Source organism: Varanus komodoensis, unplaced genomic scaffold, assembly GCF_004798865.1.
Source record: "Varanus komodoensis strain SLA01 unplaced genomic scaffold, ASM479886v1 scaffold5, whole genome shotgun sequence".
Classification (NCBI taxonomy): Eukaryota; Metazoa; Chordata; class Lepidosauria; order Squamata; family Varanidae; genus Varanus; species Varanus komodoensis.
In genome coordinates this window covers 915,699-935,940 of record NW_025336087.1, presented here as the reverse complement: position 1 = coordinate 935,940, position 20,242 = coordinate 915,699, and the positions used below count along the sequence as shown (strand labels likewise).

The window sequence follows — 20,242 nt, the reverse complement described above, 5'->3', positions numbered from 1 at the left end:
TACCATATGTGGTTCTTCTGTTGAACAAGTCTGGCCCCCCCAGCTTTAGCGTGTCAGAAGACTCTAGTCCCTCTCCTCCCATTGTTAACCAAATGGGCCATGTCCTGGTGTGTGTATGCCCAAAAAGTACAACAGGGGAAGGCTTTCTTTTTTAGTTTTATTGTCAAGAAAGCACAGCTGCCAACAAATCATTCCGGTATGGCAAATGCCGAACATTTCTCAGGATACCTTTTTATACATTAGTCCATTAAAGGGTTACCTGTTAACACAATTAATGATTTCTAATAGGTTACAAAGGTAAAAGTTACAATGGCATGATCTGCATACCAAAACTGAAAGATATTCTCAAGGAGGGGAGGTGGTGCCTCTGAAGGAAAGGAAGATGGGGTGTCATTCTGGAGACGAGAGCAGAGCAATGTGTGAATTGCTCTTTGTGTTGGTGTTCTCTATCCAGTGTCAACTGGCCCTCTTTAGAATGGTGCCCACTTAGTTTCAGCTACATTTCAAGGAGAGACACATGCAGTTTAAGAAAAAGCAGAGCTTTCTTTCGCCTTTTGAAAGTGATTGCATGATCTTTAAACTTCTTGATTTGCCCATCACCTTCACATCAATGCTTTTATTTGTTTTAGTGCATTTTGTCTAGCTTGTCCTGTATAAAATATCCAAGAAAGGATCTTTCAAATTATCTTTACTAGCAATAAAAAGAACTTTTCAATAGGTTACAGAAGCAAACATTTACAATGGTGTGATCTTCCCCACTTGCATACCAAAGAAGATGCTGGGGGGGGGGGTGCTGCTATTACATAGGAGGAGAATGGGGTGGGCTCGTGTGAATTGCCCTTTGTTGGAGCCGCTGTTAGCTGTCAAGTGCCAACTAGCTTTCTCTGGACTGGTGCCTGGTTAGTGTCAGTTACATTTCAAGGATGCACATGCTGTTTTCTAGAACAGAGGGTTTTTCTCTGTCCCAGTTATGTGCCAATGATTGCCTGATTTCATAACTGTGTAAGTTATACCTTTTAATTTGTGCACCAAAGCTGAGATTAACAGATAACAGCCCGAACAAAGGGTAATCCACAACATGCCACTCGCTCCTCTTCCTTAGAATAACACCTGTCAGAATCCCAGAATCTCGATTTGAGAAGAGGAAATAAAACTTGGGTTCATGGGAAAGATCAAGTGTCCAGACCATCTGAGGCTTTATTGTACTACCCAGGTTCCCCGCAGGTCCATACTCACGGTAATGGATTACCCGGCAGGCAGAAGTGAACTGCTGCTGCAAAGCTTAAATACCATTACAGGGCATTTATACCCTCCCAGGTACAGGGCAATTGATGACAGAATGCAGACTTTACAATAAGGTTCTGAGGTCATCACATACAGAACAGATAAAGGAATGTCAGTCAATCATACAGAGACAATGAGATTACAATATTTCTAATTGCAGTGTATTGACACTTTAGTTGAGTAACTTGAACCCATCTCCAGGTCTGCTTAGACATGTAAATTCAAGCTACTGAGAAACTATGAACTCAGACCCTTATCCAGACTCCAGACATTCTGAATGACCAGGGCACATGAAGCCCTCTGGGCTAGGAAGATACTTCCTTGTAAACTGTGAATTCCAACAATGATTATTTAACAATTGGGAAGGTATATAATGCATATTTGGACTGAGTGGCCTGTCTACTGTAGCTTACCGCTAAGGTGAGAAAAAGGAGCAGGAGAGGAATGCCATTTTAAACAGGATTTGATCCCCCAATGCAAAAACACACAGAAGTAATGCTTTTCTGACAGAATTTATCCAAATTTTCCCAACACACCCCATCCTCCTCCCCTCCTTGGAAGTATCTTATTTCTCTTCAGAATGCAGGCCAGGAAGATCATGTAACTTTTTACTTCTATAACCTACTGAAACATGTTAACCGTGTTACCTGTAACCCTGATCAATATATAAAAGGACCAACTGAGGGCTGCTCAGGTGCACCATCTGGAATGATTCTTTGGTAGCCGGTTATTCTCTAGAATAACTCTTTTAAAAGAAAACCTTCCCCTGTTGTATATTTTGGGCATACGCACACCAGGACAGGGACCTTTTGATCAACGCACATGCCGATTTCTAGAAAAGTGGGTTTTTCTCTGGGCTAGTTATGCGTCGATAATTGCATGATTATACCTGTGTAGGTTATACCTATTGATCGGTACATCATAGAAATCAAAATTAAAAGTCCCCTTGCTGGTCTTGTATTCATAAAAAGCCATTCTTATTAATCCACCTCTTTGGCATATACAATATACTCCAGCCGTTGCCCAGGGCCACGTCAAAGTAACGTCTGTTGAGGGGATTTGAATGCAGTGGGGGGGAGGGGCAAGCCGTTGCCAAGGAGTTGCTGAGCAACCCCTGGGGGCGGGGAGAGGGCGGCGCTCCCGCGGCGTTGTAACCGCCCCGGAATGCTGCGCGCGCTGCCGACGGGCGGGGCTCGCGCATGAGCCTTCCCGTATTTCTCTTGCGGCGGTCGGGAGGTAAGCGGCGGTCTTAGAGGGGTGCTTTGGGTGGGGATGGGGGAGCGATTAAGATTAAGGGAGCCGCCCGTTGCAAAGGAGGTGCGGTGGGGGTGGGGAGAGGGGAAGGAGATGATTTTGGAGGAAGGTTATTTTGGGGCTAGTGAGGGGGAAAGGAGAGAAAGGAAAGGGGCAGAAGCTGCTTTAAGGGCGCTGTAAATGCGGGAGAGAAAATAGCCGGCAGCGGGAGTCGCGGAGCGATGGACCGCCTTGCAGGCGAGAGGCAGCAACGAGCTTAGTCATCAGAGTAGTGGACTAACCAGTTTGGTGGTGTCAGTGCCGTGCAAGGTGTTGATAGGTGTTTTCCCTTGGCAGAGCTGCCGGGATGCTCGAACTGCGACCTTATGGGCAGAAGTTGAACAGGGCAAGATTTAGCCATCCTTGGCAGTGCATAGCAACGGTGGGAGAGGAGATGTGCTGTGTGAAACACTTGCTCGACTGGCAGACGTTTAACGGCTCCTCTCCTTTGTACCCTGCCTCCCCCATCCCATCACTGTATTGCTCTGCTGGGTAAAACTTCATCTGTTGAGTTTCTGCCTGTCATGTTGGCTGCTTAAAGGTGCAGAAGCTCAAACAGGAAAACATTTAGCTGCCCTTAGCAAGACATACAGGGCAGTGGAGGTGAGGAGATGTGCTGTATGAAACAGCTGCACAACTAATAGACTTTCAAAAGCTTTTTATCCCATCTATACCTCCACTGTGTTTCTGTACTGGGGTAGAGCTTCACCTGTTGAGTCTTGCCCTAGCATATTGTTTGTTAAGGGTGTGGGAAGTGCAAGCCCCTCAGAGTCAAGACCAGTCTCTTGACTGTACAGCACAAGTAGGCAGAAGTTGACAACTAGACATTTGGGATGTCAACTCCCAGTATTCCTGAATATTAGTCATGCTGACAGGAAGCTTCTGGGAATTGAAATTTAGCTTCTGCCCCTGTTCTAAAGCACTGTGATTGTGGTGTATAAATATGTTTGGGTTGAAATAATTATAAGGACCTAGAAAGTGGAAAAAAAAAACCTGGCATGGGCAAAAACAGAGCTTGAAATCTTGCTGGGGAGAAGAGAATAAGCAGGGAATTATTTTTAAATAAAAGCAGGGATTAGGTTTCAAATTTAAACTTTCATGGTGAAAGGTACTAGGGTAGACTTTGTTTAGGAAGATCAGTGCTGCTATGAGCTGACCTGAAAGCTAAAAATGGAAGTTTCAGGGGAGTCCTGGAATGATTTGTTGAAGCAGCAAAAGGAACAGGGTTGGGCTTTCATGTATAGCGGTAATGTAGGCCTGAACTAACAGTTGTAATACCTGTAATCAGATACCTTAAGATGAGAGATAGGATTGTGGAGTCCACAGAGTTACTGATTGCATCTGATTGCAGATATCTGTGTTAGTCATTAGTGGCCTAAAAGAAAACAAAGAACTACCTTTTGTAATATTTCCATATCTAGATGCTTGATTATTTTCTATACTTTGGGTGGGTGAATATTTACAAGGGGAATCCTGGATTGGGTCAGTGCTCACTGCTAAGCCTTTCTTCTGTCAAAGAAGGTAAGGCAGCCTACATAATCCTCTTCTCCATTTTATCTTCACTAAGAGTCAATGGCCCAAAGTTATCCAGTGAGCTTCACAGCCAAATGGGAACTAGAACCCCGATTACCTGAGTTCCAGTTTCACACTGTAAACAACATGCCACACTAGCCCAGGAGCAGGTTCTTAGAGTTTCAATGTGGGGTAGAGCTGAAATGAGCCCTAGGGTTCAGATCCAGATGAGCCATCTGGCACATATTCCTGAAAATATTGGTGTGATTATGGACAACATGGAAAAGCTGGGAAAATGTGCAGTTTACAATATTACATTTATACTATTTTAATTTTGTGTATGTGTGACCACCACTTCATTACTAAAGGGTCATTTAGTAATTATGACCCTTTAGTAATGGGCTAAGAGTCATTTTTTTAGATACGTTATATAAACTGAAAACAACAAATTTAATTGGAAAGGTTTTTTGCAGTACTCTTGTCAGTAAGGTGCAGTTGGCTTCTCTACCCCACCTCTGGTTAAGTGTGCACATTATAGTGAGGCTGGGTTTCTTGCCATGTAATGTGTGCAATGATCCTTAGTTGATCAGTTCAGTTACTGATGCTTACTCTGCATGCTACTCATTGAATGATTTAGGAGGTGGTAGAATATGCATGCAGGTTGTCTTCATAGTCCCATTATTCTTCTAGTTGCTGCTGTCAGCATAGTCTAAAAGATGCTTTATCTCTCTCCACTCTCCAACAGTGCTTAGCCTCCCAGTGCGGATGAAACTTAATTATATGTACTTAGACCTTTTTCATTATTTCCCTTTTCTCTGGTTCTGGTTTCATATTTGCTTCCATCTGGCATTGCAATATATGGACTGGCAGAATATTAGTTCCTCAGTTATTTCTCTTGGTGCCACCATATTCTTCTGCTTTAGCTTTTTCTAACTATTGACACCTGTACCTCCCCATGGGGACTCAGAGGGAGTGTACCTTGTAGATCCCTTGAGCTATTTTCCATCATAGGTCTGTAATTGCAGGCGTTACCCATATCCCTAACTAGTGTTCAAGTTATTCTCGGAAACATTCTGCACCAAATACAGCTCTGGATGTAACATTCAAAATGCTTCCCACCTGCTTGTTTCAAAAGCTGGGTAACATTAATTTTGGCAGAAAAGATGGAATCAATTAGATTTCACTTGCTAGTTAAAAGACATATTAAACATAATTTGCATTCATTATTTTAGTGAATTATTTCCTTTATTATTGGTATAGCGAAATTAGCCTGTTCAACTGTGTATGCTTATTCTATCTTCCTTAGAACACAAGGAGTTGCAAAGTAATAGTTGTCTTGGTAAAAAATATATTTATGAAATGCAAAAAAGAGCGTATAAACCATAGATTGACTGTTTCTACTTGAACAGAGGCAGTGGCAGGCAAGGAATAAGAAAGCTTCTGTAAAAGCAATCATGGCACACCAGAGATGGAATAATAGCTAGAGGAGGCATTAGCTGTGAGCTTTTGGAAATATAAGTAAAGCAGAAGGAGGAAAATACTGCAATGTCAAAATGGTAAAAATGTTGGGTGGAGGACAGGGTATATCTAAGATTCAGTTTGACATAACATGTACAGGTTTTGCTTTTTAAAGTGAGCTGGAAAAACAGTTTATAAGTATTCTTTATACACTTGTCAGATTTTTGTGCTGTTCTGTAATCTCTGCTCATTTCAGGATACAAATTTTCAGTGTTGATAAGCTCTCATTAAGCTTTCTCTGTGATAATTACAGAATGACTGAAGATTGAACAGACAATGGGCCATATGTACCCTGATCACATTTTGTGCATGGAGAGATGTTTCTTGCTATGGCATCTGAGACTGAAAAGGCCCATGCTCTTCTCCATTCGTTCAGCTCAGCTTCTGTTATTTCAAGCCTAGGATTGGGGATTTTCTGCTTTGTAGCAGATAGACTTCTACAGTTTTCTATCATTCAGCAAAATGACTGGCTGCGGGCACTCTCTGATAACACTGTGCATGGTGTTGTGGGATTGTGGTCTTGGGCAATAGTGATTGGTCTCAAGAAGAAAAGTGACTTTACTGAAGTCATTTTAGCAGGTTTCCTCTCATCTGTGATTGACGTGGATCACTTTGTTCTAGCTGGCTCTCTGTCATTAAAGGTAAGCATAACCTCAGTTTAATAACCTCTTGAATATTTATGTATTTTCAGTTTGAAACTATTACAGATACCAAAAGCAAATGTTTGCAATGACTTTGTAGTTGAAATATGGACAAATTAATTTTATATTAAATTATGGTTTCAAATTTATCTATTTTATTCTGTAGATTTATAAGCTAACCTTATTTGTTATTAAAACTAGCTCTTAAATTAATTGGTGGAGTTAAGATTTAAAGTGTAGACCATCCTAATGTGCCACCCCAGCCATGCCTATCTGGGCTAGAATTGATAAAAAGAACACACAAACCACAATTGGTGACCAAAAATAGAAAACATTTCACATTTAATGTTAAGGTGAAAAGTATTACAACTTTACTAATACAAATAAGAACAGGCAACTTATTCTGTCAGTGCTCAGTCGAAAATCAAGTAGTAAGCCCTTTATATCAGGATCTTGATGTCATTTCCACTTTGGGAGTTGCAGCAAATACGGCATCTGTGCTAAATTTGAAAGGAAGTAACTTGTACCTGTCCAGTGCCAGAGGTAAAGCTACATAATTTCGGTATTACTACAGTTGAGACTTCTTTGCTATACAAGTGTTAAAGAGGAAGGTAAAGGGAAAGATTCACAATTGGGTGGGAGTGGATTTGGCCTCAGAGGATATTTATTGCCCAGTGCCTATCCTGGCATCACCATTGCGTTTTTAAAGGGGTATTCGCAGTTGCAGGTTAAAACTATGAGGGGAATTGGGCACAAAGAATCATTTAAACTGTGAGTAGGTTTTCTTCCTGAAAGCATGAAAAAACCTCAGTAGAGGATCGAGCCTGATAAGATGTATGTTCTCAGACACCAGTCTCTCCATCCTCTATAGTATAGTATACTCAAAGCTGAAGAGAAGGTCCCTTCAGACAAGCTGTAAGTTCCAGCCAGATCAGACCTTACATTTTCATGCTGCTCTTTGCTAACATAATTGAGCAGATTTTTGTGTCTTATTTGGGTTATCAGAATAGTGAGAATTCCTGCTTCAACTTGAAATAATGGTATCAACCATTATGGTATGGGTTAAGAATCATTGCATAAAACTCCACTTCTTACCTGTCCTAAAGAATTTGGGATGTGACTATTTTTTGAACTTCATAATCAATATTAAGAGTTTATGTGTGCTGCAGTGTTGATTTACAATATGGGTAGGCAATCTGGTGTCCTTCTCTGATGTCCTTCCTCCGTAATCCCTGAACATTGAGCATGCTGGATGGAGTTGTTGAGGCCAAAATATTTGGGGCATCCCAGATTGCCTATTCATAATTGACAGGTTCTTCAAAGGATCTTGAAGCCACATGCACATTCATGTTTGAATTATGATCCTCTCTTTACACATCTCAGACAGGCAGTTGCTGCAGAACAGTTATAGCTCAGTGAGTGCTAGAGCCGATTAGGCATTACACCTAGAGCACAAAATTTCTTATCTCTGCAGTAAAGTTGATAACTGTTTTGTCCATTCAAAGTGCGTGATGCCACCACATGGCTGATCTTATGGATCAGTTTCAGTTGCTGTGGACAAGGTGCTTGCAGCTGTGTGGCTAACCACATTGGCTCTCAGTCCTTGCCCTTCCTAGCTAATGAAAACTAGTCCAGAGAATGCAAAATGAAGAGATGGTTCCTGCTGTCCTTAAGGTGGCAGTAGGTGATCATACCTGAAGAAAGCACATCTGGATCCAATGGTACTTGACAACTTTCACCCAGTTGTGAATTCCCCTTTTTTAAGGAAGGTACTTGAGAGCATATGGACATAGCAACTGCAAGTTCTCTTGAAAGATACTGATTATTTATACCCACTCCTTTCTGGATTTTGACCTGGTTAAGAGTCTGATTCAGCCTTGAGCACTATGACCTTTATTGAGAAAGAGGCGAGGGGAGTGTGACCCTTCTCAGTCTTTCATCAGGTTTTGTTACTCTCTGCTGTAGTATCCTGGATTGATTCCATTGCTTGGGCATTGGAGGCACTGTGTTACACTAGTTCTGGTCTTACCTGTTGGGTTGATTTGAGGGAGTAACATTTGGAGACTATTCCTTGGCCCCAGTGTTCAGCATCTATATGAAGCCGCTGGTCATTCAGGGACTTGGAGCCAAATGTCATCAGTATGCTGGTGATAAAAAGCTTGCGCGCGCGCGCGCGCGCGCTCTCTCTCTCTCTCTCTCTCTCTCTCTCTCTCTCTCTCTCTCTCTCTCACTCACACACACACACACACACACACACACACACACAGAGAGAGAGAGAGAGAGAGAGAGAGAGAGAGAGAGAGAGAGAGATCTGAATGAGACTGTTTAGATCAGTGGATATGTCTAGATCAATGATGGGCTGGATGAGTACTGATAACTGAATCTGAATCTAGGCAAGACCCTGTGAGTGAGTGGCTGCTGAGTCTAGAAGATAGATATTTTGCCTGTGCTGGGGTTGAAAGATCAGTTTCTCAGCTTGGAGTTAGTTCTACACCAGCACTGTCACTGGAAGCCCAAATAGCCATGGATGTTAGATTGCCTTTTACCAGTTACAACTGGTACTCAGCTACAGCCTTTCCTGGACAAAGATAGCTTGGACACAGTGGTACATGTATTACGAGAGAGCCTCAAGACTATAGATTACTGCCATGAGCTGTATATGGAGCTTGTTCTTAATGTAGTTCTGGAAGCTGCAACTGGTACAGAATGCAGCAGCTTAACTGTTGCCAGCAGCTGCCCCTTTTCAGCATATATTCCTTTGCTGAGTGAATCGCATTGTCTATTTGCTTTTGCAGCAAGTTTACAGGGGTTTTTTAGTAATATATGAAAGCCTAAAGAACCTGGGACTAGGATACTTAAGAGAGCATCATCTTGCATACCAACCTGTTTGTTCACTGACATCAGAGGTGCTCCAGACTGAGGTCATCAGACAAGCTGCACCCCAAATCCACATGCAGTGGGATCTTCAGTGTAGTTAGTGGCTCCCTCCCTCTGGAAGTCCCTGCCACTGAACATCAGGCAGGACCAACATTGTTTTGTTTCTGGCACATCTTTACTGAGAACTGGCTTGAGAGCTTCAGATATGGGGCAGTAAAGAAGTGAAATAAATAATAATTTATTTCAAAAAACCAATTAACCAGCCACAGTTCTTACCAAATATTCTATTTTTAAAATAACGATTAATATTGCATTTTGTTCTAGTTTTTAATCATCTACTGCTCTAGAATCTTTTTTCATGTCAAGAGGTACATAATTGTTGTAAATAAATAAAGTGTAGGACCCATGTGTTTTGTGCAGAAGTAGTTTGATGAATTCTTCACACAGCGCATACTGGAATTACTTCCACAGAATATAGCAATGGTCACCAACTTGGATAGCTTTAAAGATTAGGCAAGGCTGTTGGTTAGGACTGACGTATGCTGCCTCCACGATCTGAGGCAGTATGCCTCCAAATGCTAGTTAATAGGGAACAGGAAGGTAATATTACATTCAAATCCTACATATGGACTTCAGATAATAACAGAATGCTGAGCTAGATGAGCTTTTGGTCTGATCCAGCAAGGGTCTTCATGAGTTAGGCAAAGTTCCTAAAAGTTTTAAAAAGAAGATCATGTAGCAGGGCTGAGATCCTTGGAGAGTTGCTGCTGCCAGTTGGAGGAGATGGCAGTACCTAATCAACAAATGTATACTCTGCCACATCCAGACACGTTTCTTGGTACTTCCTTCCTCACCTTTCCTTAGAGGTGGTATTCTACAAAGCAAAATGCTGCCTTCTGCTACCATTTTTATCTGGGTTCAAAGTAGTGGATTTGTGTTTTGAAACTCAAACTGCCCCTCTGACTTGTACTCACATTTTGGGCAAATTATTTTAGTCTCACTGGTTTGCCTTCCAGGAAAATGGGTGTCAGTCTATGCCCGCTGGAGCAGCTATTTTTTTTGACCGGAGAAGTATTCCTGCCACCCACCCACAGCAGCCATTTTATCAATCCCTTGCTCATTATGCTTTTCCTAGTATTCTTCAGTGTGCAGTTTTGCTGATCCAGATTTCCTCCCACTGAACACTTGTGTCATGGGCTCACTATGCGAGTGTAACTTTGTGTTCCATCAACATGAGGAGCTTTACTTGCAGTTTTGTTCTTGTTCAGTCAGTGCTGCAGGGACAGAGACCACGTGAACTGGGACAACACTTTTATCCCCTGTGCCCAACACGTGATCAGGCACAGCAAAGATTGCATGCCTCCTCTCCCGGCCCTGCGTTCTGCAGCATTCCAGGGACAGCGCAGGAACACTGAGGTGTCCCTTTAGCCATTGGCTGCAGCTTGACTTTTTAAATAAGATTGCAAAAACCACAATTTAAGGCAACTTTCCCAATCCTATTTGGAGGCATCTGGGAGGTGTTTCCCAAGGATGCCCAGGGATAGGTTGGTGGGGATGCCTGTGATGGTTCAGTGGGCATTTAAATTATTCCCTCCCCCACCCTCCACTTTGCACAGAGCCAGCCTATCAAAGTAGGAAGTCCTGGGAGACCACACACATTGCTGAAAGGGGTTATTGCAGTTAATCCCTGAGTTTCTGTGGGGGAGATATCCTGCCCCAGTCGTCCCCCAAGTGTTGGAAGTGCCTCTCTGCTGCTAGCCTCAAGGCTTGGAAAAAAACCCATGCTTGAATCACAAGCCCTGCTGCCCCTCCCAGGAATGGAGTTTCAACAGGTTTTGCCCATTCCCACTATGTTACCTGCTTGGGGTAAGTGGAAAAATTGAGAGGGCATTTGTGGTTTCCTAAAGTCCCCTTCAACCCTTGGACTGAATTGAGGGGCTCCCCCAAAGCACCCCTATTTTAAAGGTTCTTGACTTTTTTTGCAGGGGGTCTTAGGCCACAGTGGGAAAGGATGAGCAGGCCACAGCTACATGAGCTACCCCAAATTCCTCTCCCCCCATTCTGTTGCAAAGGGTACTTTCCATGCTCCCAAATACACTTTAAAGTTGTCCATTAAAAATAATTTGTTCTAGAACAAATAACAGTGGGTCACAAAATTGCAATATGGCATGGACATAAAGTATTGTCTGAACCTATCACCTTCATAAGTAATTTGGGACACAATCCTGTGCAGGTTCAGATGGGAAAAAATTCCTACAGCCTCTAGCATTCCTTAGCGAGCTGCACTGGAAGTTGTTGCATTTTTTTTTACTTGTTGAAACATGCATAGGATAACATCTTAAAATATGTAAAAACAAAAGTCATAAATTCTTCATTCGTTCTTAGTTTTTTTAACTATAGAACTGCAATTCTGTGTGTGTTTTTTAAAAAGATAATAAAATCAGTGTAGCTTACTCATTGAATTTCATAGCATTTTTGGAAACTGGTTTAGTATTAGCTGGTTTGTGTTGCCTGTTTTTGTGTGTGTTCAAATTAAGAGGAAATAATGCTTATGAAAGGAAAATATCTTAAAATAGCATAGTGACCTAGCTCTAAGAGCATAAGAAAAGCGATGCTGGATCAGAGTGATGGTTCATTTAGTCTAGCATTCTGTTCATCCACAGGCAAACCATCTGCCCATAGTATTCCACACACAGGATATCAGCACAAGTTCACTTCTGCTTAGGTTCCCCACAACTGATGCATGTAGGCACACTCCTGATATACTGGAGGTAGGATACAGCCATCACAGCTAGTAGCTACTGATAGCTTTGTTTTCCACAAATTTGCCCAGTCTGTGTTTTAAAGCTGCCCAAATTGGTGATAATTATTACATTTTGTGGAAGTGGCTTCAATAGTTTAACTATGTCCTGTGCGAAGAAGTACTTATCTGTTCTGAATCTCCCACCACAATCAGCATCTCCTATCACTCAGCTTCTTGGGATGACCCTGGATTCTAGTATCATGAGGAAGGGAGAAAAAGTTCTCACTTTCCAGTTTCTCCACTCCCTGCAAAATTCTGTACACCTCTATCAAAGGGAACACTGTAGACATAATCTACCTAGACATTAGCAGAGCTTTTGACACAGTGCCGCTTGACATTCTGATAAGCAAATTAGCAAAAATTGGACTAGATGGAAAAACTATTAGGTGGATCCAAAATCTGCTGCTAAATCGGACACATCAATGACACCTTCTCAAATTGGATGGCGGTAACTAGTGGGGTGCCACAGGGATCAGTCCTGGGCTCCCAGTGCTCCTCAACATCTTTATTAATGGTTTAGATGAGGAAATCAAAGAAAGATAATCAGATTTGCAGATGATACAAAACTAGGCAGAATAGCAAACACCCTAGAAGACAGAATGAAGATCCAAGGTGGTCCTGATAAACTTGAATACTGGGCTGAAAGCAACAGAATGAGATTCAGTAAGGACAAGTGCCAAATCCTCCACCTAGGAAAAAGAAACCAAATGCATCAATTCAAGAGGGGGAATACATGGCTCAACAGAAATTGTGGATAATAGGTTAAATATGACAATGTGATGCAGCCACCAAAAGGGCATATGCTATTTTGGGATGCATTAACAGAAGTATTCTAAATCATGAGAAGTAGTAGTTCCTCTACTGCTCGCTAGTCAGACCTCATCTGGAATACTGTGTCCAGTTCTAGGAACCAGGATTTAAGAAGGATGCAGGTAAGTTAGATCAAGAGGTCAAGATCTCTTCTTGCTGATGCCAGAGTGTAGGACATGGAATAATCAGTTCAGGTTGCCACAACCCAGATTCAGGCTAGACATCAAGCTTTCTCGCGGTCAGAGCAATACAATAGTGGAACCAGCTGCTTAGAGAGGTGGTGGGCTCTCCCACTCTGGAGACATTAAGAAAGAAGCTGGACAGCCATCTGAGTGGGATGGTGTGAGTTGGTGTCCTGCAACAGCAGCGGGTTGGACCTGATGGCCTTCATGACCCCTTCCAACTCTACTATTTTCTGATTCCATGATCATATCTTCCCCTTCTTGCCTCTTTTCTAAGTTAACAATCTCAGTAATTGTAAACTTTCCTCATAGGGGAATTGCTCCTGTGTCCTTTTCTGCACTTTTTCTAACTCTACAATATCCTTTTTTTAGATAGAGTGACATGAGCTGTACGCAGTATTAAAACTGTGGTAACACTGTATATTTTGATAAGGGTAGTATGATATTGGTAGTTTTACTTTCAGTTTCTTTCCTAATTATATCTAGCATGGAGTTCGCTTTTTTCACAACAGCCTTATAATGGGTTGACATTTTCTTTGGACCACAATCCCAAATTCTCTTTCTTGGTCAGTTATGGCTAGCTAAAATCCCATTGGCTCATACTTGATAGTACGAGGTTTTGCCCCCGTGTGCATCACTGTGTATTTGCATCTGTCATTTCTTCCTATTCTTTCCATTTGAGGAGATCCCCTGTGAGCTCATTACGATCTCTTTCGGTTTTAACCTTCCTGTATAGTTAGGTGCTGTCAGCAAATATAAGACATTTCACTGCTTGCTCCTACACCCAGAGCATTGATGGAATGACTCACAATCAAATTCTGATATTAAAATTGAAGATTCATCATGTTTTGTATAGCACTGAAGAGATTTCTTCTCACCTTTTTCCAATAGGTGGCATGCTTTACTAGGAATATAACTACTTTTACATCTAGGGTTCTTACTTTTTAGATGTTTATTTCTCTCTAAACATGCATCTGGAATAATGTGCTAGAATTAGTGTTTGGTTTGTTGTTTGTGTTTTTAGTGCTTCTTCTGGGTTGTCTGTAATTATTCTTTGAGCGCATATTCATTTTCATACAATCAAAGTGGTAGTTTGATCAAACAGCTGCAAAACTCTGACTAAGGTTGTATCTCAAGGTTTTGTTGAGTGAGGATAGATGGAATTATTACAAAGTTTTTCATAATTCGAGCATTCTAAAGTAGCTTACAAGTGCAATTAAAAACAACCTGACAGTAATTTAAAAACTTAATAAGCATAATAGAAATATTGCTGTCAACCTTGTCTTGCTGTACAGAGGCTGATGTGACCTAGAACCTGAGCTTCAGAAGTAACCAGTCCCATGTAGTGTCCATAGACATAGCATATTGATAATAGCCTTGCTGTCTCTGGCATTTAGTAATGAGTATCAAGTGAAATCCTTGCTCTAATCAGAGATATGGGGATATCTCAGTAGGAATCTAAACCAGTTCTACCTTTGACCTGCAATACTAATAGTGGACTGTGGTGCAGGGCTTTCTAGTCTGCTTGGCCATGAAGCCCACCTAGTGACTTTGGGTCAGTCACTGATGCTCAGCCTTACCTACCTCACAGCATTCATATTAGAGTAAAATAGATAAAAAGACCATGTTGACTGCCTTGGGTTTCTTGCAAGAAAAAAATAGTGGGATATTAATGTAATAATAAACCTATACTAAATTGTAACAGTGAACTGTACTGTTAGTTTGTTATATAGCATGGGAATAAAAGTCACGATAATGTTACTATGTTGTTGTGAACCAGGGTCCCCAACCTTTTTGGGCCCATGGGGACATTTGAGAATTTGAGAAACTACTGTGAGCACATACGGTGGATATACCTATTGTTTAGAATGTGATGTAGTTGTGTCTATTGGACTTTGCAATGCATCCTTAATAAGGGATCATCTAAATCAGCTAGTTTTGGTGGTGCAATACAGCTAATGCTTCTTTAAACATGTTTTGACAACATCAAGTAGTTGCTTCTTTTTGGGAGGAGGTTATTACACAAAAAAGTACTTGAACAGTCTTTAATATTCACTGATTGTGCACTTTTAAAAATCCCTAATCTGCCTTATGAAAATCTACAAGTATAAGAACTTAAAAAAGCCATGCTGGATCAGACCAAAGGTCCTTCTAGTCCAACAAGCTACACACAGTGGCAAACCAGCTGTCCACAGGATCCCTCAAGCAGGATAAATCATAGAATAGTAGGGCCCATGAAGGCCATCAGGTCCAACCCCCTGCTGTTGCAGGACACCAAGTTGCACCATCCCACTCTGGGACAGCTGGATGGCTGTCCAATTTCTTTTTGAATGTCCCTAGTGTGCAAGAGCCCACCACCCGTCTAGGAAGCTGGTTCCCCTGTCGTATTGCTCTGATAGTGAAAAAGTTTTTCCTGATGCCCAGGCTGAATCTGGGTTGTTGCAACATGAATTGATTATTCCACGTCCTACACTTTGGTATCATGAAGAGGGATGTGTGCAAGACTTCCTCCTGCCCAAGCTCCTCAGCAGTTGGTGTATGCAGGCATGCCACCTCTGGTAAAGGAGGTAGTTCGTAACCAGTAAGGCTAGTAGCCACTGACTGATGGAAGGAGAGAGAGACTCTTTGTACCCTTTTGTCTGCCAAAGTAATGCAAGACCTAGAAGTTCAGTGGAACATACCAGATATATTGAAATCTGGTCATGGATAAGTTGGTGCTTATCAACTTGAGTGCTTTTTATGCTAATTGATGATTAAAGGGAATAGATTCTGCTGCCAGATACATGTTTTTACTTGCAATGCAGGTTTACATTGTTTTTTTATTTTACCCAGGCTGCTCTGACTCTTCCACGAAGACCTTTCCTTCACTGTTCTACTGTGATTCCTGTTGTGTGTCTGATGTTGAAATTTATTATGCACCTTTTCAAGCTGAAGGATTCCTGGTGTTTTCTTCCCTGGATGTTGTTTATTTCCTGGACTTCACATCATATTCGAGATGGAATTCGTCATGGCCTGTGGATCTGCCCATTTGGAAAAACTGTTCCCCTGCCTTACTGGCTTTATGTGGCAATCACTGCATCATTACCTCATCTCTGTTCGTTTATTATGTATTTAACAGGAACAAGAGAACTGATGTTGATAAAACATGGGATTCGTATTGATGTCTAAAGATATTATAGTGGGTTGTGTTTGCATCACAGAAATCATTCTCTCATGATTTCTAAGTTAGGCTTAAGGAGATGCCACAGCGCTTTATAGCTTCAGTGGTGAGTCTCTAAAGCCACTGCTGCACAAGGAAAGTGACTTGGTAATGTCTAAGCAATGTCTTTATTAGCATCTCCTTCAGTCCATGCTTTGCTTTGGTTTATTCCACAAATCATAAAGTACGTTTTGAAAAATCAGTAGCTGCTATCTCATCTATCCCTCTCTTTTTGCCAGTCCATGAATCATTCCCCACTTCATAAATTCACGTTTCAGGAAGGAGCTAAAATGTTCCCCTGTTCTCAGCTTCTTGTATATTCTTGGAGCTCAGAAGAGGCTCATAGAACTGAGAACAGAGGCCAGTGTGAGGTGTGGAATGATACTTCCAAGGCATCTGGTGGAAGTGGTATGGATACATATATAATTTATTATGTATTAAAAATATGCCTTAGCTGCTGTTCATGACCGAAGGCATCCTCCATCCCAGTGTAAATTTAATTTAAAACAGTACATAATAGATCAGATAGGATGCAGGAGAGGTCCCTCATCAATCTTCCAACCTTCCTAAATAATTATTAGTGTTTCTTTAACATTCTCCTGCTTCTCTCTCCTATAGGGCCTTTACTCTAGTCACACTCTGTTGTTCATATTTCTGTCTTCTAAGCTTCATCCTGTCTCCATTTAGTTGTCATATGCAGAGCACTGCATATGCTGTAAATAATCAAATATGTAAATAAGCAAAACTGTATATTGTTCAGAAAAATCTAACTACAGTGATCTTGCACTTTATTTAAATTGGGGTCACCAACTGGAGACCCTGCAGCCAAAGCTGCCAACTTGAAGAGAACTGCCTTGGCACCTCATTGCAAAAGTGGTGAGGGAAGCAATTGTGTGCCTGGCAAGCTAATACTGTAACTAGCCAAGTATTTTATTTGCCAGTTGCACAGATCAGATAACTTCTTTGCTTTTTTTTAATGTGGAAGAGTATCTGTTTTCAGAAGTAAGAGATTTCATCTTGTAAAAACATAAAAGGGATGAAACAAAGAACTGACTCTGTCACAATACTGTTTATGGTACAACAATAAAAGCATTTGCTTTAAAGATTTTGCTGGAATTTTAACAAAGTGGAGAATAGTGGGAAGGTGGCTGCAATATGAAGGGTTTGAAGGTTTTCAGTTCAGTCTTACTGAGTTATTTATTTAGAACCTTTACTGAACTTTAATACCCTTCGTGGCTTGCAGAAGAATGTTGAAATGTGCAATTTTATATTATTGCAGTCTGTCAAGCACTGCTGCTGTGCAACCTTGATAAATTGTTTTCTCGCAGCTCTGACAAAAATACAACTGCTTGTAAAATACAAGTCAAGAAAATTGAATTAGTTGGAAATATCTGTGTTTCCCATTGTCAGCAGTTATCCACAAGAGTGCTTTTAAGTTAAATCTACTTTAAACATCTAATTTCCTATTTTTAAAGACTTTTTTAAACAAATGACAAACAAATTCTTCTGAAAAGCTTAGTTGATGATGCTTTTATGGAACAGCTTCTGAAAAAGGAGGACAGTTTTAGAATAATAAGTAGTGCAGATAAAAGTGAAGAGAGGTGTCATTATGCTTTTTTTGTGCATTTTATGGCTGCTTATGCCAGGAGCAGTATGACCAAAACAGAACTAATAAGCTAGGATTTCACTTAGCATCTTATTTCAAGACTTTCCCACATATTACATAGCAGCAAATCCAAGTTTGTGAAACAAGTGTACACTTGTCAGTGAACTCAACTAAGTTTTGCTATTCACTTTAATATACCTGTATGTTATTTGTGTTTACAAACATGACTTTTGCATTTGCATATTCTATTTTAGATGTATGATGAATAGCTTCCACCAAGAAGGAAATACATGGATGAACCTGGAGCAAAATGTAGGCAGGACCATTATGTACAACGGTGGGTTTTCAAGACAAAACTTGATTTCCTGAGACTGCCAGCATGTGAATTGCATGCTGTAAACACTGAAGAGAGCAGTATAGTATTTGCAGGTGCTCTTAGGCTTTTTATAGCATGTGTTACTTCAGTTAAATGCTATCCAGAGAGAAAAGAAGTGCTAGTCAGGTACTGTTTGTTTATATCACTGCAATGTATTTGAAGAGTTGAACTCTGCCCTTCAAGTCTTACAGTTACGTGTCATCTTAAAATGTGAAACCCTCTACTGTATGATGTTCTGGGCACCTATCCTTCCTAAGTAGAAAAAGATAAACTTTAACTGGATTCTTGGAGCTTAGTATTTTTGAAACTTTTCCCTTGCTGTCTTTGAAAATGCCAGTGGTGACAGCTGTTTGCCATGCTAATTCCAACCCCTTTCTTGTAAATTTAGGCACCGTAAGAAGTCTAATTGGAGCTGCTGTCCTCTACAGACTTACCAGGGAGTAATTCTCATTGAATGCAATGTTACTTCTAATAGTTATTCATAAGACTGTCAACTGGCTTTTTAAAAATGATTAAAATAGTATAGTATAGAGAATGTTGCATGCATGAGAATGCAGGTTTGATTCCAGTTGTCTGCACATACCCAGTCTCGAGGTAGAGCACTGGGAAAGCCCTTCACTTTAATACCTTGAACCTTTCTGTCAAATCTAGGAGTGAAAGCTGCAGGAAAGCAAAGATGAATGGATCTCTTTGATTTTTCCACATAGGCTTTATGACTCCATTTAGGTTGCCTCACATTGGTTTTATGCCCTTAGTAGCTTGTAGATGTTATTAAACTGATCATCTTGCCCTCCCAATTAACACTAAAGGCCTTGCTGTAGCCTTAGTGATATCAGAGACACCTCAGACTATGCTGATCTTAAACCCAAATCTGGAAATCCTGGAATCTAGAAAGAGCTGCTGTGGTTACATGTGCTACATCCTTTGCATGCAAAGAGGCACTCTGTGCTGCTACTTATGATGGCAGTTTCATGAGTTTTGGAATTGTATTCAGGGAACACTGAGCTTTCTCAATGAGAAGATGAATATTTGCATACAAGTTCTTCTGGAAAGCAAACTGTACCGCACAATGATAGGAGATTATTTTCTGGTGCTCTGTCAGTTCACACGGGGCAACAGTGAGGTCCAATAAGCCTGGCCAGTTCTGTTCGAACTGACTGTAGAACTAACAGTTCTCCATGAATTGACCTTAGAACATCCCCAGAAGCACAATACAATACACAAGATTTTTTGGCAAACCCATCAGTGGGGAAAGCATTTCCTGATGATAGAAAGGATGAAAATCACTGTATTAGTGATTTGATCTTGGAATATGCCATTTAAATATTGTAATAAATTCAGGCATGAAAGAGCCTTACGCAGACACTACCCATGCCAATGTTTCTTAATGCAGAAATGGTTATTGTTCCATCTGCATGCTATGTATTTGAGAGGCATTAAAGTACAGCCAAATGAGTTCTTAAAAATTGGTTACTATTTCCATATCAGTCTCAGCTATCGTGACCAGTTGTGATGGATTGTAGGAGCTATAGTCCAGAACATTTGGTAGCCTATGTGTGCTGTCATTACTGCCAGCAAGTTCTGTATGAGGGAGATCTGCTACTACCTAAGGATAGGTAAGCCTTAGAGTGACTGCCTCACCTGCCCTTGATACCTGTGTAGATGATTTAAGCTAATACAGTCAAGCCTGGGCTGGAACTTTGATTCCCTGCATTGGATTCCTATTCATATGATTAGTATAAATGATGCGAACTAATACTCAGTTTCAGATGTTTATATTTGCAGACATCATTTCTATGTTAAGTAAGATCCTTATTTGAAGTCTTAACATGATGCCAGCACCTTCATTCATTCTTCCTCCCCCTACTGGGGTTTGTTCACCTATAACAAGCCATCAGTTTAAAATCAGAGGGTTCTTGTTCACAAGCAGAAGAAAGTGGATGTGCTGCTTGTAATGTACTTGCCTCTTCCAATTTTATTCAGCTGTCCACAACTGGCTTCTTAGCAGGTTGCTGATTGTGACATGGATTGCTTAGGGGTTTAGTTTAAATCCAGCAGTCAACCCATGGTCTGTTGTTGAATCATGGGTGGTAGTTTTGTACAAACCTTGAATTGTAGTTTAAGTATGGGTTAACCACAAA

At 41.0% G+C, this 20,242-nt stretch overlaps 1 protein-coding gene across 2 annotated transcripts; it reads left to right on the top strand.

Moving 5' to 3' along the window:
• Window positions 1-2,479: 2,479 nt before the first annotated feature.
• On the top strand, window positions 2,480-17,222 carry TMEM267 (transmembrane protein 267). Of its 2 annotated transcripts, none has more exons than XM_044446532.1 (3): window positions 2,480-2,520; window positions 5,861-6,248; window positions 15,753-17,222. In XM_044446532.1, exons 2-3 carry the CDS (start codon window positions 5,925-5,927, stop codon window positions 16,086-16,088), a joined length of 660 nt encoding a protein of 219 aa, XP_044302467.1. In that variant the 5' UTR covers window positions 2,480-2,520; window positions 5,861-5,924; the 3' UTR covers window positions 16,089-17,222. The 2 variants fall into 2 exon arrangements, with proteins under 2 accessions (XP_044302467.1, XP_044302468.1); XM_044446533.1 differs by lacking the exon at window positions 2,480-2,520 and adding an exon at window positions 4,083-4,098.
• The last annotated feature ends 3,020 nt before the right edge of the window (window positions 17,223-20,242 follow it).

Excerpts from the sequence above, each read along its gene's own strand:
- TMEM267 (XM_044446532.1), top strand. The coding sequence starts at position 5,925 with ATGTTTCTTGCTATGGCATCTGAGACTGAAAAGGCCCATGCTCTTCTC. Across the intron at positions 6,249-15,752 it reads CTGGCTCTCTGTCATTAAAG|GCTGCTCTGACTCTTCCACG; the intron begins GTAAGCATAACC and ends TATTTTACCCAG.